The 26,273-nt window shown below is 45.1% G+C and overlaps 1 protein-coding gene across 1 annotated transcript in view; it reads right to left on the bottom strand.

Annotated features, from left to right (window-relative positions):
* Nucleotides 1-811: 811 nt before the first annotated feature.
* The window catches only part of CAMK1D (calcium/calmodulin dependent protein kinase ID), a 216,390-nt gene continuing 190,928 nt past the window's right edge, over nucleotides 812-26,273 (bottom strand). Inside the window, exons 7-11 of the mRNA XM_009086893.4 lie at nucleotides 23,847-23,959; nucleotides 22,054-22,132; nucleotides 13,134-13,221; nucleotides 11,860-11,998; nucleotides 812-8,397 (exon numbers count right to left, since the gene is read on the bottom strand). Coding sequence (XP_009085141.1) covers nucleotides 8,276-8,397; nucleotides 11,860-11,998; nucleotides 13,134-13,221; nucleotides 22,054-22,132; nucleotides 23,847-23,959 — 541 coding nt within the window. The 3' untranslated portion in view covers nucleotides 812-8,275. The remainder of the gene's footprint in view (nucleotides 8,398-11,859; nucleotides 11,999-13,133; nucleotides 13,222-22,053; nucleotides 22,133-23,846; nucleotides 23,960-26,273) is intronic.

Genomic DNA, 26,273 nt, shown 5'->3' with positions numbered 1-26,273 from the left:
CACTTACCATGTTGGTTCTGGAGGTTGTTTCTTTATGCACAAAATAAAAGCTTAGTAAGTAATTTGCTTTTCTCTTTATATTGCTGTGAGTTGGCCATCACCATTGCTGTTTGTTCCAGCTCTGTTACTGAACCAGGTCTTTAAAATTACCTAGCTTTGGCCTCAAGCACAGGCCCACCTCCCTGCTGGGCATCTTGGTTTTGCCACCTATTTTAAGGGGGGGAGGAATTCTTGTGTGCCAGTGAGTGAAAACCAGAAGACAAGGAGCAACAGTGGAGAAAAATAGGAGGAAAAAAATGAAAAGCAAATCATAACACACCCCAAGAAAAAAATTAAGCCAAAGATGGAGCACACTCAACAGCATTTGGAGAGCGTGGCTGACTGCAGAGGGACTCAGAAATTCTCACTGATGAAAATCCTGTCTCCTTTGATGATTCCCACCACAGGGTGTGTAAGTCACCAGGACTTACTCAAACATGCAGCAGTCTCCAGTAAGTCCATGTCCTTTCCCCAGCCCCACACAGATACTCTCAGTGCCCAGGAGACAGCCATGTCCCCATATGTTGACACTCAACACCATTTCTGTCGACAGCTTTAGGAAAAATCCAAAGGACAAATCATCCTTTTTATTCCTTTCCCTATGGAGTGAACTGGGGAGAAAGAAAATCTTATTATTCTCCTTTGGGACATAAAGGAACATCATTGCATGAAATACAACAGGGCAGTGGAGCAGCCACAGAAATTATTCACTCCCTTTCTTGCATGTGGGTGGAGACACATGCACTCAAAATCATCAGACTTCACATCAGGCTGATTTAATTGGATTTATTGGAGGAAAACAATTATTCATCCCTTTAAATTGTCATTATGATAGAAATCTTGATATGTATACATGATTGTCAAGGCAGAGAACCACTTGCAATGTAGCCCCATGAACAATTTGCAGAACTGCAAACTCATTACGCAGATAAAACTTTTGCAATGCCTTAATACATGCATGGAGTAAATACACATTCTCCCTTCTTTTTGGACATGGATGCTGTTATGAACTTGTTATCAACCACAAGACCTGCAATATTAGGCACACTGACATTCCTTGATTAAGGTTAAAGCCTTTGTAGAAAACATGCTTGCATTTTCATTAGAAGTCAACTGAGGGATGTTTTGCAGTTGGGGATATTTGGGGAGTCACTATTCTGGGCAGACTAGGCTCTTTTTTCCCACTGTTTTCAGGCTCAAATAAAAGCTCTGTCTAAAAAAAAGGCCCAAAGGGGCCAAAATATTGTTTCTCAACTAGAGGTCAATGTACACCAGGTCACTGATGTTGTGTTGACCAAAACATGATTTGCACCAACTGAGCTGCAACCTTCCACCCTCTTCACTTTGGGGGGTCATGCTTGATCTAAAAAGACTCAGCATGTGTGATGCCATGCTGGGCTCAGGGGATGCAAGATGAGAGATGGAAAAGCCCAGAGCTGCTCTGAGCAACTCCCTAGGAGCTCCCACCCACCAGGACCCACAGCACACATCCACCTCCTCACGGAGCCTCACACCAGGTGCTGCCTCAGCAATCTGAACTCAGGCTGGCTTTCAGCGGTAACTGATGGCTTGTTGTGCTGCCACTCAGTGATTTGGCAATGGCACAGCCCTGGCTGAGCACCAGCCTTGAAGGGGGCTCAAGACTCCATGTTTTTGGCCACCGTGGAGAATGATTTCCAAGGATGGTGCTTGCTCCCCAGGCCTGCTGCTTGGCATGCCTTTGCCAAGAACACAGAGCAATTCCCAGTCCTTTCAGATGACTCTGCTTTGAGTGTTGGGAACTCAGGGATTTTCCACGCAGCAGCCACTCAGGAGCGGGGACCAAAGCCCAGGTGATGCCCACAAGAGGTTTGGGCTGGAGCAATCCTGTACCCTGCCTTGGAAAGACCAGCACAGATGAAAATGGGTCAATGACTAAGGGAAGAGAAGGCAAGGCCATGGTTTCCATGTGGAAGAAGGAAAAGTACCACACCAAACTCTTCCATGGATAAATAGTATTACTTGGAGGTTCAGGGATTAAATGGTAGTATTTAGGTGGTGATGCTTTGGAAAGGATGGGATAGTTTAGCTCAGCTCACTGACCTATTTTGTGCAGGCAAAGAATCACAGCATCTTGGTCCCCAAAATGCATCTCATTCTGCAACAGGTGAGAAAGAACTATCTTGTAGGAAGAGGAAAATACTAAGAATTGAGTGAACCAATCTGAATTTTCACTAGGAAAAATGAACCAAAAGGAAAAAAGAAAAAAAACCAAAAAGACACATCAACATGTTTCTTGGCAGCTCTGAGGGTTAGTGACCCAGGGAAGGACTTTTGATGCAGATAAAATTTTTAAGTGTTGTATTAAAAAAGGGATTCTCACCTCCCCAGCTCCCTGCTTCTACATCTGTGTATGAGACTGCTGCCTAATTTTAAGCTGCTCTGGATGGTGACTCTTCCTGTACATGCTGCACAGCACTCAACAGAAAGACAAAATACATTACCAGGCTTTGCAGTATATCTTGTTTACAAAACATCAGCTTTTGCATTTACTTAAACTTAACAATGGATTTCGAGTTACAGATACATTGAGTCATTCAAAATACATGGAAGTAACCCCCTCAGAGAGAAGTTGGGTTGATGTGGATAAAGAAAAGGCTCAGGAGATACAGAACCAGTGACCAGCAGTTTAATACATGCAGTGCAGTATCATGCATTTATTGGACAGTTGATGCCATCCTTGGTTCAGCAGTTCTTCACAATGCTTGCGAGCACACATGCCCAGATTCCACTCTGAGTATGGAAAAACTCCAAGAGCCATTCGACTGACCTTAGCATTTATGAAGAGGAGGGGGGAAAAAAAAGCTACCTGGACAGATAAGTGGCACTATTTGTGGTGGGGAAGGGGGTTTTGCAATCCAGAGTCCAGGCTAAAGAGCCTCTAGCCTCTGCTACAAACACTATTTACACAGCTTTGACCCAACCAGGCAAAGTCAGACCAAAAAACCTGGACCAACTCCTGATGACCCACTGGAGGGATCTGTGATCCCTGGGGCCACAATGTGCACGTGCACCCACAAAAACACAAGTGTGTCACAGAGAGCAGAACACCCCACAGGCTGGGAAAGCAGGACCCTGCTGCAGGGATGGGAGGGAAAACAAAAGGGATTGGGTAAAACTTGCTGCTGGGCATGAAATATGGGATGACTGGCTTACCAGGGGATCAAGGGTTCATGCAGTGTTTGTGAGCAGGTTGCTGTTCCCTCACTCAGCCATTGCTGGCAGTGATTTGCCAACTAATCCTCCACTCTTGGACTTGATGCTGTTTTCCTTGGATACCGTTGTCTCCATGTGTGTTTCTGCTTTTTGCTTGAATGAGTGTTGGAGTTTCTGGATAAATAAGCACAATAAGGAAGGCAAAACTTCCTTCCCATTAATAATTTTTGGGATGCATCCCCCCCCCCATTCAAACAGGTAAATATTCATAGCAGCAAGAACAGGAATAGTTGAATCAAATGAGAATTTCCATATGTTGAATGGAAGCTACTTCTATACCTTGGGGCTCAGCCTAGAAACTTATTTTGCCAGTAGATGAATCCCCTGATTCTTTGGAAAGAGCAAAAGGAGCAGGCTCAAGCCTGCATGATCTTGCTGGCAAAGTCAATCTGGTGTTTTTATCTGGTGCTCATTCAGTGCTGCTCAGGGCTGGAGCTGTTATCACAGGAGGAAGTAATAGCACAGGTTTCCCTAGAGCTGATCTTGTTAATGCCAAGTTCACATCAAAGGGCAATATACTCTCTGCTTGCCAATGGCTGAAAGCTATCTGGCTTTCTCTGGCAGTTTGCTTCCCTAAAAATAGGAAAGGGACAACCTTGGGGCCAGCTGCAACTGCATTTCATGGGCACCCTGGAGGCCCATGTTCTGGTTTGCAGAGGGTTTGGGGAGAAAAGCCTGAGATCAGGGCTTATGCTGGCCCTGGGACAGAAAAAAAACTGAGAACAAGACCTGAATTTCATCAGATCCAGGCAGGGACCCAAAATAACTGGTAACTAAAAAAAATGCTGTCAATAGTCATGGAGGTATGCAGGGCACATGCACAGCAGAAACCCCTATTCATTGCCTACAGCAGAACTACATGGAGATGGCTACCAGTGGGATCACACCCCTTTTTTGTAGTTTGATTCATGTCAGAAATGAACCAAATTTCTTGTTTTTATTTCAGCACCACAACCATAACACACACACAGGGCATAGGTAAAATATAGGTAAAATCCTACTTCTATTTTTTTTTTTTCTTTTTGTACCCACTAGTCTAATGGCACCTGTACAACAGCAACCAGGACAGAGGAGACAGCAGCAGCAGAGTGACACAGAGTGACACAGTCTCAGGAAAGCAACACTGCCAGGTTTTCCCCACACTCCTACTTCCCCACCAGCCGTGTGGCAGGGCCAATATCCATTTTGTGCTGCAGAAGGGGTGATCCAGCAGAGTTAGGATGCACTGGGAATGAAGTCACATGCAAAATCATCAGCAGAAGCCCTTGCCACTGCAATACTGACTTTCAGCTCGCAGAGTTCACGGGCAGCCTGACCTCACAACTTCTTCTGCAGGCTAAGGGGCCAGCTGGAGCTTTTCTGGATTTTTTTGTTTGTTTTGTTTTCCCAGCAAGAGCACTACTGTTGGCATCAGAGATGGCCTCTGTGACTCTGGAGGTAAAAATCAACAATCAAAGCTGCAAGCAAAGAAAAAGAAGGGGAAGGAGCTGAGGAAAACAAGTTACAAAGGAAAAACCCATCGGTACCAGCAAAGTAATGCAGAAAAGGGTAACAAACAGAGTCCAGGCTGAAGTCCTCATGCAAGCAGCAAATCACAGATTGTTTAGCAGGACAGTTCATTGGAAAAAAGCCCAGAGTGATTTTTCCACCTTGTCCTTCATGGCAAGGCCAGCTGGGGATTTGTTCTGAAGCTTCTACTCTGGGGTTATTCAGCCTTTCCCCCATGTCCACATTATTTTCTCTACCTTTGCATTCTCCTGTGAGAGTGGCAGAGCAGAAGCAGGCTGGGGCAGGGGAAGGACATGCAAAAGCACTGGAGCATCCCTGTAAGCAAGGCTGGAGTGTTTGCCCTAACAGGCTGTGCTGCCAAGGGGCAAATGTCTCCACTCTCCCCCACAGATCTGGCCTGGGTGCTGCCAAGTCCCCCCTGTTAACAGATTTACGCAGATTTAAACTGAGAGGTGCTTCAGGAGACATCTCTAAGCATTTGGTGAACCTGGGTCAGGTCTCCAGCTGTGTTTCACTGATACCAAAGAAGAGCTCCCCACCACCAAAACTGTAGCAGAAAGAAACCATTTTGCTTGTAAGTGCTTCTGTTTCTTATCTTATGATCCCAGCAGCTGATAGCAAGCCAAAGAGAATGATGACAAATTACACAACCAAGGCAGAATATTACTTGCAGAAACAAAACCAAATCACACTAATTCCAACAATGGAAGGAAAGAATACCCCTCCCAACAAAAAAACCACAGAAAGCACCCAGCAAGGAGGGGCAGCCAATGCATGGGAACCCCCCCCTCTGCAGGACAGCATGTCTGCCTTTGCTCCTGTCACTGCTCTTTGATTTGGAGATGGAAATCCGCTTGCTTTTCTTTTTTCTGCAAGATTCATTTGGATGCTGTATTTTGATCAGTGGCCACAGCAACTGCTGAGGTCAAGTTCAAACCAGACCTCAGGTTTCAGAGGAGGAGGCACAAAGGGAACATTTGAGCCCTAACCTTTAAAACTGCTCTACAGAGACAAAACTATTCCCTAACTAAATCCTGCTTTTGGTTGCATGTGCCAGGCTGGGAGACTGTCTATTTACAGTCTGCAACTGGAGCAGAATAGGGCCAGCCATGCTTATGAAGTCATGGGGGTTCAAAATACCTTGAATTTCTTGGGATTGGAGTCTCTCAAAACTAAAACTTCCTTACTCAGGCTGGTAAAATAAAGTGGTCTTAGACTGAGTTTAAACTGTTCTAGTTGTGTTTTCATGCTTTTGCAGCAAGACATAAAGAGCTCAGATGCAAATGCCAATAAAAAGTGTGTGGTGGCATGGGCCAGGGTATGGGGACAGGAGTGTGACTTGCAGCAAGGAGATCCCCTGACCTTCAGTCTGCTCAAATCTTGGTCACAAGTCTTCCCTGTGGAAATTATGTGGAGTCTTGCTACAAGCCCCCAAGAGTTCAGTATCTGCTATCTTTCCTAAAATGAGAAATTGAAGTTGCAGCCCTTCCTGTGTGAGCAGCGATGCCAGGTTCATCGTGCTGGGGTGCACAGGGTGCACCAGGGCTCACTCAGATGTGCCACAGCCCTCTGAAAACAGGGACCAACTTGCACAGAGGAAATTAGAGAAACTTGGTGCAAACCTCCAAGTGCCACCAAAGGAGTGGCTATTTCAAACAGTCAGTGCTCACTGCCACCTATTTTACAGCATTTTTTTCCCCCAAATTTTCTTTTAGTATAATGGATGAAATCCCGGCTCTGCTGTGTGAAGCCAACCAACCAAAACTGGAGCAGGATATAAAAGCCTCAATGAAAAATACATATCTTATGGCTTTTCCCAGCACAAGCACTATTGCCTGGTACATTCAGCTCTGTCTGTCACTGGCTTTCACGATTTCTTTTGCAGGATAAGTGAGGCAAGTGTGGTGACAGAGCACACTGCAGGGAATTGTGCCTTGGCAGGGATGGACCTTTCTGGGATATGAGGGGCTCAGAGTGCCCAGTGAAGGGCATCTGCCTCTGCCACCTGCCTCCCCTCTCACCTCTTCAAAGCAAAATCAGATGGAAATTTCATTGAGGTAACCTGGAGGGAGCCCTTTAGCAATTGGGCAAATTTTCTCTCCTCTCTGTTTCAAGCTGCTTTAATGCACAGCAGCACAGCAGTTGTGGAGGCTGTTCTTGAAAGGTGCACCAGCACAAAGAGCCTGGGAAGTGCATGCATTCAGCAACTAAAAAATGGGTAAATTGGGCTTTCTTTGGTAAATGAGCTACTAGGAGGGAGAGCCAGTGCCCCCACTGCTGCAGCTGTGCCTGTGCCTTTCAGTGAGGTCCTGCTTCCCCAGCTCAGGACTCTGTGTCTATCCTCATCCTGATCCTGATCAGATCCTACACCAGATCCTGCACTTTGCACCCAAGAGCCTGACAGTGCTTTACAGAGGGCTTCAAGCACCCCTCCTCTCCTCTCCCAACTTTTGGCTACTGTGGGAGGTGCTGAGCATCAGCAATGCCAGGCAAAGCCTCAAGGAGCTGTGGGTGCTGGGAATCTCTCTCATGAAGCCCTTGGGCTGGATGCACCCCATGCCAGAGGCCACACTGCGGGGAGGCTGATGAATTAAATGTCTTGCTTGAGCAAATCAGTGGCAGAGGATGATGATTCCAAGCCCTGTACCTTCCTTTTCTTTCCCTCTGCTCACAGCACACAGTGACTGGAAGGAGATGGGAGCTGCAGGATGAGACCACGCTCTGTTGTTTCCCTTGCACAGCTCTGGTCAGCTCCTGCCTGATTCCACATACTTGCCTCTCCTCTGATCCCCATCATGGCAGGAATGAGGCCAAGGATAAGCTGACTCCCAGCTGGTGGCAATTTAATTCTCCCCATGGCTTTCAAGGAGGAGGATGGGGGGGAAAGCAGCAGTTTCTTAATCTGAGCAGTAACAGCTCTGCTAAAGCCAGACAGACTTGCAGTCCTATTTGAGGAGCAAGAAATGGCATGCCATTGAAATCCTTCCATGTTGCAAAGTTAATGCCAACTCCTACCTACAGAAATAGCCTATCCCCCAGCAAACTGGAAGAGGGACATTACTTGAAGTAATTTTTAAAAGAAAAAAAATATGCTCAGGGAAGTATTTCTATTTAAATAATCCAGTTGAGATGTTTGTAGTTAATGGAAAAAAAATACAACATATACTGTTACCTACACTGAGAAAAGAGTAAATCACTGGGGGAAAGAATGAGTGTTCATTAGTTAGAACATTGCTAGACTCTCATACATATATATATTTATATATATATATATATATATATATATATATGTATATATATGTACAGCACCAGAGACTGTTAGATTCCGTTCCTCCTGGAGTCGTTGCAGTTTGTGATAAATGAAACATTTCAGAATTGCAGTATAAAATATGGCCATAAAAAAATCTTCTTTCTTCTAGTCCTTGGCCGAGCGGGGCGGGCTCCGGGGCCGCCTGCCAGCCCCGCCCGGCGCTCACTTGCTGCCGGTGTGCACCGTGGTCACTGTGGTGGCTCTGGGTCTCCGGTCCCCTCCTACTGCAGAAACGCCTGAAGAAGCAGATGAAACAAAACTACAGAGAGTGGATGGAGACATACCTAAAAGGAAAGCCAGAAAGACAGTTAGAAATGTTATTTTTTTGGAGGTGGGAGCTTGGGCGAAGCTGAGTTTGTTTCGTAGCGCGCTACGGAGCGGAGAGGATTGCAGCTGGAGAAGGGGCTGCTGGAGAGGATTGCAGCTGGAGAAGGGGCTGCTGGAGAGGATTGCAGCTGGAGAAGGGGCTGCTGGAGAGGATTGCAGCTGGAGAAGAAGCTGCTGCTCTTCCTGCTGTGGTGGGTTGGCTGGGTACCTCCACAGGGCATCTTCTGCCCATGGTCATTCACCTAGTGCCAGCAGCAGCAGTGCACACCATCTCACAGGGACTCAAGGCACAGTTTTGGAATAGGTTCAGCCACATCGATGTCACAGTTCCTGGGCTGAAGACAAAGAGTTGTGGGGTTCAAAATTCCCTCCAGCATTGTACTTGCTGAGAATAATTTCCTCTTGGGCGTGTTAAAGATGATTAAATGTCTCACCATGGCCATCTAGCTAAAGGAAGAGACTGTGAACCTGGGCTAAACACAGTTTCCTGGGCATCCTGGGAAACTGCTGATAAAGAAGTACAGTGGGTCAAACTCATTGCTGATTTCCAGTAAATCTAGAGGGAATGCAAATTTGTGTGACTTGGACATCACTCTAGTGACAGCTCACATTGCTCCAGGCTTTGCTGGGATGTCTCCAGGGCTTCCAGCTGAAATGTAGGTTGATGTGAGGTTGATTATCTCTTGAGTACCAGGATTCTGGTGCAACAAAAGCTGTTAGGTGGGGACCTGGCATGGTCACCTTGCTCTGACAAGATGCAGGCTCAGAGTGATTAGAAATACGGTTCGTTTTTCCAGAGTGGTGAATAAAGGATGGATGAAACCTATATTAACATATTCTCAGATTGAAGTTTCACAAGGCCTTTTGATTCTTCTGGATCTTTTTGATACTTCTTGGGGCTTTTAACTACTTTTCCATGCTTCAAGGTGGCATTTCAATCTCAAGGATGACTATGCTGTACCTATACTTGGCCACATTCCATTTCCCATTGACACTTGACCACTTGGCATCACACTGCAATTTATCTAGTACCTTTAAAATACAGAGCTCTGGGACCTATAAATAATCTAGGCAGTCCAATCATTACTAAATTGAATAAAGCAGGCATGGACTGAGAATCAGGCCAATACACTTGAGAAATCCTATCTGATTCCCTTAGGAATCCTTTCCTGTTTCCTGACAGGTAGCAGTATCCAGCCTAATGCCTGATCTCCGCTCTGCCATGCTAACAGAGGTTTTGGATGCAGCCTGACATAATCTACTGTCAGGCAAAGGCTGTACTTAATTATCTTCAGTGATGTGAAATTGCTGGATTTGAAATTATTTGGAGAGTTCAAAAAGTGTCTATTAATAGCACCAGGCAGCATTCTAGTGTGTAGTGGTGGCACAGCTGGATCATGTAACTTGCTGCATGGATCTTTCTCATGCAAGGAGTCTGTACCCAGAGAAAACTGCTGAGAAATAGAGGTAGGACAGAGACCTCAGAGATTTCCTTTTTCCTATCAGGAGGTATTGGGTGGAATGTATTTGATATGTCAGCTTCCTCTTAACTCCTTGTATTTGCTGCTGGCTCTCCTCATTGTTTCTCTGGGGCTCCAGCATCTCCTAACTCTTTGAATTATTTCTTTGAAGAAGAAAGTTCTTCTGCATTGTCTGCCAAGCTGGTCTTTAACTGGGATGCTTGGAAATCTTCCAATATTTTTCTGCTTTGTATTTCTGGCATGTAAAAACCCATCCTATCTCAACACATCTGATTTAATCCTTCAAGTCCTAGTTGACTTCACCACTACAAAATATGGTTGGATTCTGCACAGGGTTCTGTAGTCATTAAACAGATTTCTTTCTCTTTCCACCCGACCTGTTCACACATGTTTTAACATTTTTCAGACTACTGATTGTCATTAATTAACACCATTTGAGATTAATCAAATGGATGGATGGAGATTAATCACCCACCAGTTTAACTGCATTAATCACCCACCAGTTTAGCAGCAAAGCATTCATCAGATGCTCTAGACCTGACTGGGGTCCAGCCTTGCCATACTGCAGCAGGAACCAAAACCAAAGGACGTTTCACCCACACAGGGGTTTTCTACATGGCTGCATGGCCAGTGCGTGGTTGGAAGTGTTCTGAGGATGGTCAGCATCACTCCTTTGCAGTGCCAGGTATGTGCCAGGAGCACAGTGATGTTTTTTGGCAGCAGCTGTAGGATTTGGTGCTGGGCATCACAAACTGGACGCAGGGTAAGAATCCCCACCTGGCCCAATATCCAGAGGGAAGGGGGCTCTCCCCAGGCTCAGCCACAGCACGGGCTGTAAAAATATCTCACAGAGTACCCAGAAGGCAGAACCCACCCCAGTTGTGGGGGAAACCACACCCATGGAGCAAGAGGAAACAGCTTCCACACAGAGCCACCAGGACTGTGGCTGGTGGAATGTCCTCATCAAGGAGCAGGGGGTGGCAAGCAGGGGAGGCAGAAGCAGAGAGCAGCATGATCCAAAATCCATCCTGAGCAATAGGTGCTTTCAGCCCCAGGATAGTGCAAGGTAAAGACTAGAAATGACTACTTCAGTCCACAGCAAAGCATTCCTTTCTAGTGTTGCACTTTAAAGTAACCCCCCAACTGCAAAGTCCACATCCCTCCATTTCATGCTGTAAAATATCTACAGATGGACAGGAGAGAAAAAAAGAAATGCTCAGAAGCCAGAGAATAAACTGGTTTCATTGCAAGGGATGCATTTCAGTCTTCCAAATAATCCCTTTGCTGCCATGTCCCCTTCCCTGGCATTCAGAAAAAACATATATCCCAAACATCTGAGTCCAGTGGGCAGCTTGCAAATATCAATTATAGCACAAAACAAACATGGCAGAGGGCCAAGTCCCACAGTGGTGCACAGTCTGAATCCTGCTCAAACAAATGAACCTTTTCATGCAGGAGCTTAACTTGGACCCAGCTCCTTAAGAGAGAAGCTGGGTCTGACTGGCAGGATCAGCCTTCTCCATGGAAATGGAAAGTAAAGCAATTTTTACAGAAAAATGCCCTATCAAAATACTGTAAACTCAAACATAAACAGTTTGAGTAAACTTATTCAAATTTCAACCGAATACAAAACTTTGTTGCTGAGGGGGATCTGGGTCTTTTTCCCAAGCAAAAGCCCTTTTTCTCCAGAAGAAACTGTGATTTTCTCCCAAAAATCACCAAGCTAAAACTTTTTTTTTTTTTTCAGTGCATAGACTTCTCCAATTGCAACACGATTTTTCTTGCCAGCCAAAAAACGACAGCGCATTCCAAATCCTCATTTTAAAACACCCGCTTGCACAAAGCCAAACCTATGGGCAGCGAGGACTGCAGCCTGGGGGTTGTGGGAAGACGGGGATCCCGTGGATTTTGGGGCTTTCCCAGGATGTTGCTACTCACAATCTTTGCGTGTGGCCGTGTCGGGGAGCGGCGTGGCCAGGCTGAGGGTGCTGGACACGCTGGCGCTGGCGCTGTCCAGGCTGCTGCCCAGGTGGAGCCGCCGCATGTGCCGCACCACCGCCGTGGCGTTGAACGCTTGCTGCAGGAAAACAGCGGGAAGGAAGTGGAGAATAAAAAAAATTGGAGGTGGAAGGTTTGCTTGTGCTCCTCTCCTGGCTGCTCAGAGTGTCAGAATGGGAAGAAGCCTGTTAACTTTCAAATTTTTCACGGATTTTAAACTAGAAAGTGCATTATCAAACCTTTGTTGTCCTAGTGCTCAGCTGGGATGCTGCAGCCTACAAGAACCCAGGAAGTTCCTCTGACTGCCCTGGAGGACTTGAACCCCTGCCTGGGGGGCTCAGAGACCTTGGCACTGAACCCTAGGCCCCTGTGCCTTTGATCTTGACCCATGGAAAAAACAATTACCAACCTTTATATGAAGAAGTACAAGTCAAGAGAGTTTAAGTAAAATAATAGTTAATTTATCACAGGGTGAAAAATAGATTGTTGGGGTCTTTAGAATGGGGCTTGGGGTCCCAAGATGGAGGAATCTGGGTATGTCCTGTCTTTCTCCTTCTTCTTCTTCTTGGCCTCCATCTTCTGGGTGGTGTTTGCACTTTTAGATTAGTTTAGAGTAGAAACTCACTGTCTAACATAGGTGATAGGTATTGGGAAGTAAATAATGTACATGTAGGTTTTAGTATAAAAAGATAACACCGCCTCTGAGGTGGGCAGTGTGTCTCAACCCAACCTGCCAGACAGACCTGGGCAGGTAGGAGAAAGAATGTTATAGATAAGAAATTACAAACAGCCTTGAGAAGGAGAACAAAAGAATCCTGACTTCTTCTTCAATGGCCGGGCTGGGAAAGGAGGCTTGTATGTATCTCAGAGTCACTCTGACAAGCAGAGATTCTGAGAGACAAGAAAGTCATATTTGACAAATCCATCCCTGCCCCAACATGCATTTCCTCATGTCCCTGTGTGGTGCTGACCCCACTCCACCAAAAACCACAGGTGCTTTAGCTATGAGCAGCACCAGCCCCATTTCTCCCACTCTTTACATTTGGTACTTGGCAAACACCATCCTGTATATGAGGCCCTACAGGGTCATGTAACCTAAGCCTGGACCAACCATTTGGACCACAATTTTGGGCCACAAAAGCACTACCCCACTGCAGGGGTGGCCATATGGCAGAGCTGTGAGTCAGTGTCACCCCTCAGGACAGGACACTTACTCTCCATTTGCTTTTTGCAAAGTTCTTCCGGATCTGCGCGCTGACCGACTCGTGGATGTTTTTGTTGAGTGCTGTATCTCCAGCGATCCTGAAATGGACAGAGCAGGCACATTGTAAGAGATCTTTTCCTCCCCTTGAATACTTTTACTTTTTCCCCACACCTGCTCCCAGGTGTGACTGCACCTGCAGTGACAATGATTTCATTCATAGATGGGCTCAGACTTCCCACGGCTGTCTCTGCTGGCAGCTGCAGTGGAAAATCTGGGGCAATAAAAGCCAGTGTAGATAAGGTTTGTAAGTCTGGCAGCTACAAAGAGGTATGGGCTGATTTTGTTGGTGCATGGCTGCTTTCTATCACCATTACAGCCCCAGATGAAAACATTCTACCTTTTTTTCCCTCTTTACATCCAAAGATTTAACGTCAACAGGCTGAGACTACTTTTAGCCTCAGCTATGCAGAAGCTTCCAGAACCACTCCAACCTGTCTGATTTCTGTTTGCACTGGAGATTTTCCTGCCACCCTGCAATGTATGTAGTCATTCATTATGATTCATGTAGATTTAGAGCACAGCAGAGACATGGACACTCATTGAAGCAGCACAGGCTGCACAAAGAGCTTAAGCTGAGCAATACTTAACCTAAAATAACTGATTGATCTTGCATAGCTTCTTTAACAGATTAAGACACATTCAAATTTTCACTAAACTCTGTTATTTCAAGGGGATTTTATTGATTCATTTAACTCCTCAAGGCATGAGATCTGTTGGAAGAGCGGGCACTGCAGTGAACTGATGTTGGGCCATGTGCTGGGGTAATCAGTGCTATCTAATGTAGGTGGTGCAAGGAGGCAAAGGTTGTCATGTATGTTGTATGTGATACTTTCAGAAATTAATTTATTTAGCCACAATGTAGAAAAACAGTGTGAATTAGCAATAAAAAATTATAAGAAATTTAATAATGCACCAGGACCAGAGTCTCCCAGTCTGAGGAGCTCCAGCAGGACAATCAAAAGGTCTGGGGGACTCAGCAGTCATCTAGTCCTTCTGCCCACTCCAGCTCTGTCAAAATAATTTTTACAAATATTTGACAAACCAGTTCCTAAAGATCTCCAGAAGATGGAGACTTATCAGGCATCCTATTCCAGTGCCTCACTACCTCCTAGAAGACATGGGAAATAGTTTATACCCTTTGTCTTTGAAGCCTCCTTTCACATATTTGAAGCTTGTTATCATGACTTCTCTCAGTCTTCTCTTCTCTAGACTAAACAAACTGATTCTTTCCCTGTTTCTTCATAACTCATGCTTTCTAATCCTCTGATCTAGTGAGCTCCTCTGGATTTTCTCCAACTAGTCCACATCTTCCTTTGAGGGCAGCACCCAAACTTTCTTTGTTTTCCAACTAAGGCAGCAGAATGGCAGCACTGCTTTGTGCTTTTAAAAGAAAAAACTCTGCTTACATACCCCAGCCTGCTGCTTCCATTTATGTGTCCTGTGTGTCCCTTCCACTTTGCCCAGATCATTCCAAACTGTTCTTCTAAGGACATGCTGCTTTCTCTGCCTTCAGGTCCTTGGCACATCTAAGAAGTGCTGAGACCAGCCTTCTCCAAATTGCTGCCCTCTTCCCAGCTGACAACAGTATCCCAGGATCTTCACCAGAGAGATGAGAGGAATGACTTCCCCTTGGGAGGAAGGGCTAAATCCTCATGTCCCAAGAGTGAGGACCCAGCAATCCCACCCTGTTGTAACTGAGCTCATCTCTGTTGGGTTATTCAGGAGTGCTGGAGCCAGCAGGATTTGGGGCAGGAGGGAGCAGGGCTCACCCAGCTGGGAAGGGCCCTGTCTCCCTGCCATGGAAACTCTGCCTCAAGCAGACAGAACTGGGCAAAGCACAGCTCCCAAATGGCACCTGACCTCTATTGGGTCCCTGTGCTGTTGATAAAGGGAGGTATTTGGCTGAAAACTGCTTGATCTTCAGATCTTTCTTTGGAGATGATTCCTTCTGATCTCCTTTCCCACTGACAGCAAGGCCAGTTGGATTTCCTGGATTTCCCACTGGGGCCAGGTGACCAAAATCTTTGTGAGGCACTATCTGGGGGTTAAGCATCATGTTCACTGTTCCATCCTCTGTCCTGCACAGTGAATATTGCCAGGCTCAGCACAGACCCTGATGGATCCCAAGCAGTCCACACTCCCAGACAGGCCCTAGCAAAGTTTCCTGGTGGGAATGCAAACTGCATGACTAGTCAGAGTCACTCCAAAATGTCATGAGCACTCTGCTCTGTCCAAGAACACCTCCTTGGTGAAGGCAGGTGCCCTCAGCACACTCCAGCTGGGAGCATTGGCTGTCACAGTACAGATCTCAGAAGAAACTACAAGCCAAACCATCCCTTCAGTAACTGACCAAAGAGACCAAGACAGAAAATTCACTTACACTTGCAAAGGACATTTTTCCACCAAAGCTAATGATGCATTTTGCTTTACAAACAAGCTGGTTAACAAACTCTATGAGAACAGATCCTGTTGCCTACCTGTCAAATTTTATTTGGAAACATAGCTAGAACAAGTTCTTGGGGCTTGATGCCCTTGCAAGCTCTTCCAGAAGATTGTTCTTGCCAGTTTCCTCAAGGATTTGAAAATACATTTTTGCAATATGAAGCTTTTGATTGGGCATATAGCTCCCATAGAGGTTATTTTAAAATTATTATTATTTTTAGTTTAGGGATCATTTTCTGAAACGCTGGTTGTTTCAATAAGAAACTGCTGGTTCCAATAGTTCACAAACTGCCTTATACCACCCCTAACTCTATGTTCACCATGCAATTCCTGTAATTCCAGGAAAAAAAGTCTTGGTATTTGGGTGTTTTCCAGATGGGCAGAAGAATATTTGTTTACTTCACAAGGGGATGGAGAGACATCCTGTGAAGCCCTCAGATGCTGCAGCACTGCAACCATCCCACACCTTAGGTCTCTCCAGCAACATTAGCACCTTGCAGATGAGAGTTTCTAATCAGAGCAAAATAACAGCACTGCTGGGGCTAATTTAGTGCAGCAGGAGCTGTTCAAACACGTGCTGGCATGCTGCATGGTGTGGCTCAGAATGCAGCCTCAGCTGCCAGAGCTGGGAGTGGGATTGTTCTCCAAAGCTCCTTTGAAGAACTATCCTGATAATCCTGGGATGCTGGAACATGAGCACAGTGCTTTCAGACTGCACCTTGCACTTGCAGGGTTTTGTGCCTTTAATGAAATACTCGTGGAGTTAGAGTGTTTCTAGTATAGTTTTACTTCTAGGAAAACAAGAGCAATGTTATCATTCCTTCTCTGTTGGTGCTTTGCTGGAGATGTGGGGGTTTCAGGACATGGAAGAGGTGGAGGTGAGCAGGGAGAAGTCAAATGTTTTGTACTCTCAGCTGGTAGATATGAAAAATGAGATATGTTTGGGCACACAGATCTACTCTGTGGTGGCTATCATGAGCATCCTCACATCTATACCAAATATATTTAATCATGACCTTTAGTTCCCTTACTGAGAAGAGAAAGAATGAAATTAATAGATAGTGGTTTTAGTGCATTTATAATTTCTCTTCCACATTTCCCAAACTCTCCAAGTCCACAGGCTATAAACTATCTAATTTTCCTTTAAGGACAAAAATACCTTAGTATCTTTCTTTCTTTCACCCTTTCTCTCTAGCACAACATATACTTTGCCTCCAGAAATCAGCTCAATTTTCACTGAGAAACTGCAGTCAACTTGAGCTAATCAGACTGATGCTTATCTAGTCCTGAACAATAGTTTCTGGCTTTGCAGTTAACTTTGAAGTTAATTTTGTCAGCTCTGAAGTATTTTTTTACCAACTGTTCTACTTGGCATAGTAAAAGACATTGCTTCTACCTACCACACATATACACAAAAATAAAATTAAACAAATCAGAATAGTGCATCATCTGTTATTCTGCTGAGCACCACCCAGAACCAAGCAAGGACTGATTAGTCTAAGGGAGACCTGGATTTTCTCTCAGCATTCCCATTTTTGCAGCACCTGAAACCAGCTGCATCCTAACAATGCTTTGGGGAACTTCATGTTGAAGCTGGTTTTACATCCAGTTGTAAATACAGAACAGAAATGGATACCAAGAGACCAAGAATGATGGCTCCCCATCCCAAACACATCCACAGAAGCTAAAAAGGGTATTTCTCATGAATAACCAATACAAATCTAATCCTGCACATGAGAGGAATCTGATCTAATGATCAAATATTATTTCATAGTATCTAATTTATTTTAGCTCTCTAGCTGACTTCAAACTTATCACACCAATTTATCTGGCCATACCACTTCTAAGCTTTGAGAGGAACCTCCAACAAAGACAAAACCAGCAAATTTCCTTTTGGACAGTTCTTCATTAGCATGTGGCAAGCAAATGTCTCTCTCATCCTCCCTGCCCACAATGGCAGGCAGAGCCTTTCATCTACCATTATTTTCTGAACCTTCCTTCTGAAGGCAGCCAACTCAAATGCTGTGCTGGCCAAAAAGTGCTTGGAAATACTCCTGAGTATGATGACAGGAAACATGGAGTTAGCTGTAATGGATAATGCTGAGGGATCATAACTCTTCTATATGTACACATACACACACATCCATGCATGTATATAAATATACACACACACTGGATCAGTGATGTTCCAAAATAAATAGAGTGTGGGGATGAACTCGATAAGAGTTTGATTTAATGTTGTAAACATCAGCAATTCCCTTCAGAAAGGCCTTTTCACACTTCAAACAATATTGTCTGAGAACTGAGCTCTTTGTAAACCATGTCCTTTCCCTGGGTGGAAATTATTATCTGGCTTGTGCTCTCTGGCACACAATAAACGCTTGGAGTCATGGTCACAATTTGCAGAGGCTCAGTCCTTGCCAGAGCTTTGTGATTCCTCAGTGTGGGCGTGGCTGGACATTGGCACATCCCAAGGACCCTCTCTCCCTTTGCAGAAGCAGTGGGAAAAGGCCAGGACCACACTCCTGCCTGCAGACACTGGGGTCCAACTGGTGCCACAAGCTCCTTCTCCCTTCTACAGTCTCTAGACTGTATTGTATTTACAATCAGTTGTAAATTGTATCTAGATTGTATTTACAATCTCTATATAGAGGCAATTAATGCATCATCCTTTAATTGAGATGCCCCAAATTTTCTTTGATGCTGTAAGTGCCTTCAGCAGACAGCATTAAATCCATTTAGGTGCACTTGGTTAATGCATGATGGAGTAAATAAATTCATGGCAGTCCCTTCTAACTTCTGTATTAGCCTCCTAACTGCTGGACTTGGTCCTCACCCTCTGAGCACTGTTTTCTTTCCCTCTGATCCCAGCCTGGAGGCTGAATTTGGCTCTGCAGGACCTAGTTTGACCTGATGGGGAGCACATTCTGATAATCCTTGAGGGTCCCTTCCACCTCAGGATATTCTGTGTTTCTGAGTCTATAGCTGGAAAAAAAGGGTCCTCAGGTTTCTGCTGCTCCCCCCCAACCACTGCAGACTGAGCCACTGCCCTAAACAGGATGTGGGCTCTGACATGGCAATATATTTAATAAACTTAATTGCTGTCTTTATTATGAGCCAGGGAAACATTAAAATCTATCAAGCTGCAGCAAAATCACCCCATTCTTTTGTTACCTTCATTTTCCATGTCCTTTTTGAAAAGTCACAGTGGGAAAAGCTAAGCAGAACATTGCACCTTTGCAACACCCCATAAACAGTGCAAACCTCACTGAAAGATACATTATAAAATAAATAACTTTTCCAGTGGAAAGCATAAGTCACCTGTATATGAAACTGGAGAAATCTGAATAAATGGACACGCAGGGGTGGACTCATTATACCAACAAGTCTCACATATTGTACTGTTTCTGCTGTCATACTTCACTGCAATTATTAGCCTCCTTTTCTGCCAGCTCTGAGTTTAACACACCATCCCCCTACCAAGGCCATTTGATTATAAATAGCCAGACATCACATAAATGCAGGCATGTGGCGAGCAGATACACTGCAGAAAAGTGGGCCATTGGGAAGAAGTATTGACTTTTTTTAGGGTCTGATTCTATGCAAACATTTAGTCATGCAAATAGCTGTCTATTCTGGAGCAGTTTCCCAAAATTCAAAGATATTATTAACCTTAAAGGCACAAATGTAATAACTTGCAAGATCCAGTTCCTGCAAGCCCTGTTTGGAAGGTTTTAATGAAAACACTGTGATTAAAATAAAAGTTTTAGAATCAGTTTGTTCTTCCCAAATACTGCATATTGAAACAACAAAATCTCATGTCCAGGTAGTCATGTCACGCACAGTTAACTACTTTTAGCACAATCAGATGATAAAATATGAGTGAATTATTCATGATTTGATAGATTTCTTCCTAATTTGTGAAAATCTCAAAGATCTGATACTGCTTAGGAAGACTTCACAGGAGGAAGAAAAAGAGGAAGCTGGAAAATGTTACTACATGGAGCCACCTCACCATATATCTATTAATTATCTGCCATTTGCACAGCAACAGTGACCCAGGGAGGCTTGTGTTCTGCTGCTGAAACAAAGAGAAAAACCCAAAATCTCACTGAAGTCTGGCAAAACTCCCATTAGCCTCAGTGGAATCAGGATTTCCTTCATGAGAACTCTAGGGTTCAAAGATGCCTCTCCAGTTATGTTGCTTGTGCAGACAAGAAAAAAATACCTTTTATGAGCAGCCATCAAGGGCTGCTCGCAGTGCAAACACTCTGCAAGACATTTAATTGATGGGAGCACTTCAGCCTGCTCTGATCATCCCTTCCCAGCAAGCCAAGAGCTTCAGGTACCTCTGTCCTGTGACTGCACACAGAGCAGAGGCTGATGCTCTCTTGGCACTGTGGGAGGAGATGCAGCCTCGGGGGATGTGAAATCCATGCTCATCTCAAAAGGGGGTGTGGGATGATACAAAAGCTGTGGTAGCCTCTCTCTGCTGGCTGCACACGTGCACCCCTGTCTCCAGCTGCTGCAACACTGAATGCAACCATGAGGGAGAGGAGCTCAGGCCTGGAGCTGCTGGAAACCCAAACACGCCCAGGCTGAGAGAAGGACACAGCTGACCACTGAGACAAAGCACAGAACTCTCTTCCTCCTCCACTGAAAAAGCCTTCCCTCCCTTCCAGGAGAAGGAAAGGATGTCACTGCCACAGATGTAATGGCTAGAATGAGAAAAGAAACAGCAAAACCCTCACTATTTCCTGACATGAGGAATCTGGGTGGAAAATGCTCCTTGAGCAATGCTTTGGCAAAAGGAGATCCCACCACTACCTCCAAAATAACATCTGGGTGAACAGCCATGATTATCCAAAAAGGCATTAATCACTACAGGATCCAAATCCTCCAAAAATAAAAAAAATCTCTGGCCAGCTCTGCAGAGAGGTCCATAACTGCAATGCCCATGTTACAGGGAGCTCTTCAGAGCAAGGGGGAATGGGGCATGGAGTGATGCTCATGAGCACTCTGGGGAGGACAGAGGCAGGTCTGAAGCCATCCATAGCTTTGGAAACCTCCATGCTTTTCCTTTTTGTCCTCTAATCTCCTGGCACACATTGTCCCTGTGCCAAAGGGAGGTGGATTCAGGGTGTGGAGTGCCAACATGGTGAATATTTTCAGCCTCCCTTCTGCAGTGCCATTTGCATCTCTGACATTTCAAAGGCTGACCCTGAGCTGTGCTGTGTCAGAACTTGAAGTCCTGAAAATGAACCACTGGATGGCAAAGTCAGCCTGGCAGAAAAAGATCCCCTGCCACAGAAACGGGGAAAAACCTTTTTGGGGGGTTGTTTTCAAATGGAAAATTGGATTCTGTGGAAAACAGTACGAATTATGTAGCAGTCTGTGAGTTTCCATTGGCCCTGGGCCATGACATGCAAAAGAAAAAAACAAAACCACACAAAAAAAGGAATGAAAACACTTTTTATCATTTTGTTCCTTCCAGAGGGCCCAGAAGCTGTGTGTGTTGCAAGTGCCACGTTTCTTTGTTGCACTCCAGCCACCAACACAGATGTAGCAGGGCCAGAAGCTGGATGTTTACATTTTGTGTATCTTGGATGTAAGGCTTTGGAAAAATCTGTCTCTGAGTTGTACAAATGGTCACCTCACTCCCTGCTGGGAGTTGCATTCTCGTTGTTTATTCTGTATTCCTAATACTGACTTGTTTAATTTCCTGAGGCTCAGGTCAGTATCATTTAGAACCAGTTTGGGATTTTTTTTCATCTCACAAAAGTGGGATTTCATGTCTCAAATTTCCTTTTTGTGGCACAGACAATGCAAAAGGAAGTGGCATTTGGGGCAATTGTGACAGTATAAAAACAGAGTGTAATGCACACCTGGGGTGAAAATGCCATGCCATTAACTCTTTTCTGTTGCAGCTATTATAACAACAAAAATAATACCTCACCTTGCTTATATAATGTTCCCTGCCCTAAAAGAGTTAGATCCAGAGCCCATGTGTGGGTGCAGCTGGTAGTGTGGGATGATGCTCTCAGTCACTCAGGGCTGGTCAGAAGGACATGAGTCACCCTTGTGCCAGCTACACAAACCTTGGGTAATGTTGATGAAGTCACTCAGATGCAAAGGCATCCTTTAACTTAAAGCATTTTAATCATTTTGGCACATCCCACTGCTGCACTACAGTCAACATACATAATTCAGCATTTTGCTAATCCTTACACAGGTTGGTGCATGAGATTAAAGTCCATTACAGTTTTCCAGGAAGATATGGAGGGCAAAAGCAGGGCTTGAGAGAATAAGAGCACACAGTTATGTAGTGGAGGTCAGTACAATGTGTGACAGAAAAACCACTTCCAGGCAGGAATGTAAAAGGGTGCTCTGTGTCCTGAGGGTTTCTCAGAGCACTGAGTGCTGCTTACCAAGGGTGCCGTGCTGCTTGCTCACAGGTGTATCTTTTATTAGGGTCCTTCTCCATCAAATTCCGAATGAAGTCTTTAGCTGCAAAAAAAAAAAAAAAGAGAGAAAATAATTGAAAGCAATAGAGTTGATGCCCAGTTCTGCTGCCACATTCAACAGCTCTGATCAAGCTACCAAGTGCCATCTGGCCACAGCACAAGAAATCAGCCCTGGGTCATTTGTCATTTATTAGTATAGATAGAACCGAGGTGACTTAGGACCAAACCCAAGCTATTTAGTGTATCAGATAAAAGCTGAAGGCATTTACTCCTGCAGGTATATTAAGGAGTGGGATGGATAATTCAGAGTCAGCAGTGCACAACTCTGGGTCCCTGGTCAGCCACGTGCTGCATCATCTTAGTGCTCTGAATGTGGCCACATGCACTGGATGTGCTGGTCAGCTGAGGGGAGAGGGAGGAGGTCGGATGCCACAGTAAGAGGAGCTTCACATTGCTCATTCCAAGCACATGGACAGCTGTGAGGACATGTTCCCTATTTAGGAGGAATTCAGCAAGGCAAATGGACTCCCTGGAGCAGGAGGCAGTGTGTTTTTAATTGACACCATAATGGAAGGAACGGAGATTGCAGCATGGCGTGCGTCCAGCAGCTTCAGGACAGTGTAGCTGAAGGAGCCACAGCAAAGCCAAATATGGCAGGAAAATCTTTGTGCTGATTTAGGTGATGGACTTTCCCCCATGAGACAGAAGGGTCTGCCAGCAGACCTTCATATTTTCTCTGAAAATCCTTATTAGTTTGAAAAAACTTCTCATCACATTTATTTTTGAGCAATCCATCACAATGATATCTGGACTGCAGATGTAAGCAGCATAAAATGTTGCTCTGTGTGGAGATTAGAGAATATATAATGATCTTTATAATAAAAACACTCAATTTTTAATTCCCCTGCCTCAATCAGTAGCACTAATAAATCAGAAAACTGTATTTATGGGGATATTTTTACATGATGGAATATTCCTAGAATTCTTTTCTTCTTCTGCATGAAGTGCAAATGTTTCCCTGGGTTGGACAGAGCAAGGACACTGAGCTTGGGTGACCTCTTGGAGACTAAACAGTGTGGCAAGGACACATGCAGGTGCAAGGCGGAATGTCCCCTGCTGTCACCCCTGGACACAGACCCACACTGGAGCCAGAAGCCCTTGGAACATCTGCCTGTAACACATTTGGGGATCTGCCCCTCTGCCAGGCTCACTGGAGCAGGGGCAGGTGGGTACTATGGGTTAAATCTCTCCTGCACTGGATGGGGAACATCCACCCACGTGGACTGTCCTTCCAGTTTCTAGATCTGCTCACCTGCCTCATTTTTGAGCCATTAATTTCTTGGGTTTTTGCTGCACAGACTGAGGACTTGCTTTGGAGCTGCAGTGAAGTGTCAGCAACAGAGCCAAACTCATTTGCCACCTTATTATTAAATGGCACATTAACAATCTGCTTTTCATTAGGACACAATGAAGAAATTAAGCTGCTTTTTCTTCTTGGGACAATCTTCTGCCATCTTTAACTGCTGTTTTAGCTATGTTTTAGTGCTTTTTGTGTGACTGACATATCTAATTTGCCTGCTGCAGAAACAAACTCCCATGAGTATTTGAGCCAAAAGAAATGCACATTCCCACTGGTGTTCAGTTAAAAGGATCTCTGCACATGATGGAGGGTGCATTTCATGCCAAGGGGGGATGCATGCAATAGGCACAGGTGGATGCATGCTTGTTGCATTTAAATTCAAAGAGTAACTACTTACCAGACTCTGAGATGTCATCCCAGTATGGAGAGTCAAACTCATACTCTGCCTTAAGGATCTGCTCAAAGAGTTTGGAGTCGTTTTCATCATAGAAAGGGGGATATCCACAGAGCCTGGTGGAGAACAGGAAAAGAGAGAGGTGACCCCTGGAGCCATCTCTGTCCAGAAGGTAAGAAGGAGGGAGGGAGAAGGAGAAACTCTCACTTAAGGCTTGTCCCAGTAATTTTTCAAGCAGGCAAGTGCTACCACTAGAGAGGTTTCTTCAGGGACATGTAAAGCCACTTCTGAAGATTGGCACTGCCCTGGACAAGGCAGAATTCTGCCTGGGAGCCTGGTGCTGTTGACCCCATGCTGCCTCATGCAGATATCCTGGCCTCTCTCTGCATGCTTTAGAGTGTTTAACCAGAGGAATAGTTCTGTTACACAGACATGACCCCTGCCATCCTCTCCTGTCCAAGTGCTAAGAGGAGCTTTCATGAGCTAAACCCTACATCCACAGGGCATCAGTCCCTCTAATCCCTCAGCACATCCAGAAGACCTGGAGCAGAGCAGGACAAGGAGCCCTGCAGAGCTTTCAGGCAGAGGGCACAATGCATCTGCAGGATGTGCTGGGCTCTGTGTCCCAGGCACAGTGAGGAGGATGCCCAGGAGCCCATGAACCTCTGCAGCAGAGCTTGCAAGGGCTGCCCATGGACTTGCTGCTGCTGCAGACACAGGGAGAGCCTCTCCCTTTCTCACTCCTGCAAGTAATTTTGCTGACCACATCCCACTGCCTGCCTTGCCTGAGGCTGAGAACAGTCCTGTCCTGGTTTTCAGTGTTTATAGTCAGACTTCTCAGAAAACCTGGCCCCAGGACAAGCAGGACATTGAACTTTTTTGCCTAGTTTTAGCTGATAACATTCAGGGTGCAGCCTCCCAGTGCTGCAGAGCAGGACAGCCAAGATGCTGAGGCAGGGCTGGATGTGAGAAAGCACATCCAGCACTGCACTAAGCAAGTGCAGTGATGAAACTCATGATCAGAGATCCCTCACACCCAGCTGGTGCTGCAGGCAGTATTCTGTCCCACTCTGCATGGATATGCCAGCAGAGACAACCCATCTTCAAGTTTTAACACCAATGTTGAAAAGTGCCAGATTTACCTGGGGCTGGCCCAAGGTTTCAGCAAACCCATCCTGCTCACAGTTAAACAGCCCTTCCTGCCTCTGTGTAGAGATGATATTTTTTTTTCCTCTTGTCACTGATCTGTGGTCTAAATCATTCTTCCACATACTTTGCTGCTATTGAAATGATATTTTTCCTACATTTTTTTTTTAACTCTGAGCCAATCAACCTCAATAAAGCATTTAATTGGAGAGAGCCAGCCATTACAGACAGACTGTAGATCTAGCTCAGAAACAGCAGCAGAGCAAGAAATGAAATACTTGAGTTATTTATAACCCAAAGCCAGCCGGCTGCCCTGGAGGTTATTTGAACCAACTCAACACTTGAGGGTGAAAGGAGCAATGTTTTGTTAGCTCTGAAGAGCCAGAGTGCTTGATAAATAATTTACATACTGAGATGTTGGTCTGCATCACAGCCACACTGACCCGGGAGAACTCCACTGAAATTTGCAGCAGGATGATGAACCCACTGTGGTTCAGCTGAACCAGAAGTGTCTCTCTTTAGCTCAGAGAGCAGATGAGCCAGTCCTCATTTGTGTCCCACTGGATGACTGCCCTTACCAAACCAGGAAGATAACCTCATGCCAGACAAGTGTGTATGTCCAGAGCAGGGGGGCACCTACTTGATGGGCACCTGCTGGTGCCTGGGGCTGGGGTCTCCTGTTGGAAAACTGCATGGTGCAGGTGGTGTAAGAGAAGGGTCCCTAAAAATGCTGAATTTAGCACATGCCAAAAAGCCACTATGTACACAGACAACAGAGGAAAAACATCTGGTGCTTAATGAAGAGATGGGATCCACAATCAGTGTCCAGCTCTACTGGTATCTGTGAAGAAATTATAAATTACTTGTTTTAGTGTAATAATTATCAATGCTCACATCCCACAGCCTTGGGGTGGGATGCACATGAACTGATTTTCTCCTTCCTCCTCTTTTGTCACAACCCTCAAGATTTTTGGGTGCTTTACAGAGGGGAAATGATGGAACTGACAACACCAGCACTGCAACTGGTAGGATGAGCACTGGGGTAGAGATACCCAGGTTGGAGAAAAAGAAAAAAAGGAAATAAAAAAGAAAAAAGAAAAAAAAGAGGAAACAAAGAAAAAAGAAAATAGAAAAAAAGAAAGAAGAAAAAAAGAAAGAAGAAAAAAGATCCTCTTGAAGCCATTGCTCTGTCCCCTCCTCCCTGTGAGACTCAGGGGCTGCATTTAGAGAAGCCTGACAGCCCTTCATTAATTTCTTGCCTTCCTCAGCACTTTCCTTAGACAA

This window comes from Serinus canaria, chromosome 1A, assembly GCF_022539315.1.
Source record: "Serinus canaria isolate serCan28SL12 chromosome 1A, serCan2020, whole genome shotgun sequence".
NCBI classification, from domain to species: domain Eukaryota; kingdom Metazoa; phylum Chordata; class Aves; order Passeriformes; family Fringillidae; genus Serinus; species Serinus canaria.
The sequence above is the reverse complement of the archived record's forward strand: the minus strand, read 5'-3'. Positions and strand labels throughout refer to the sequence as shown.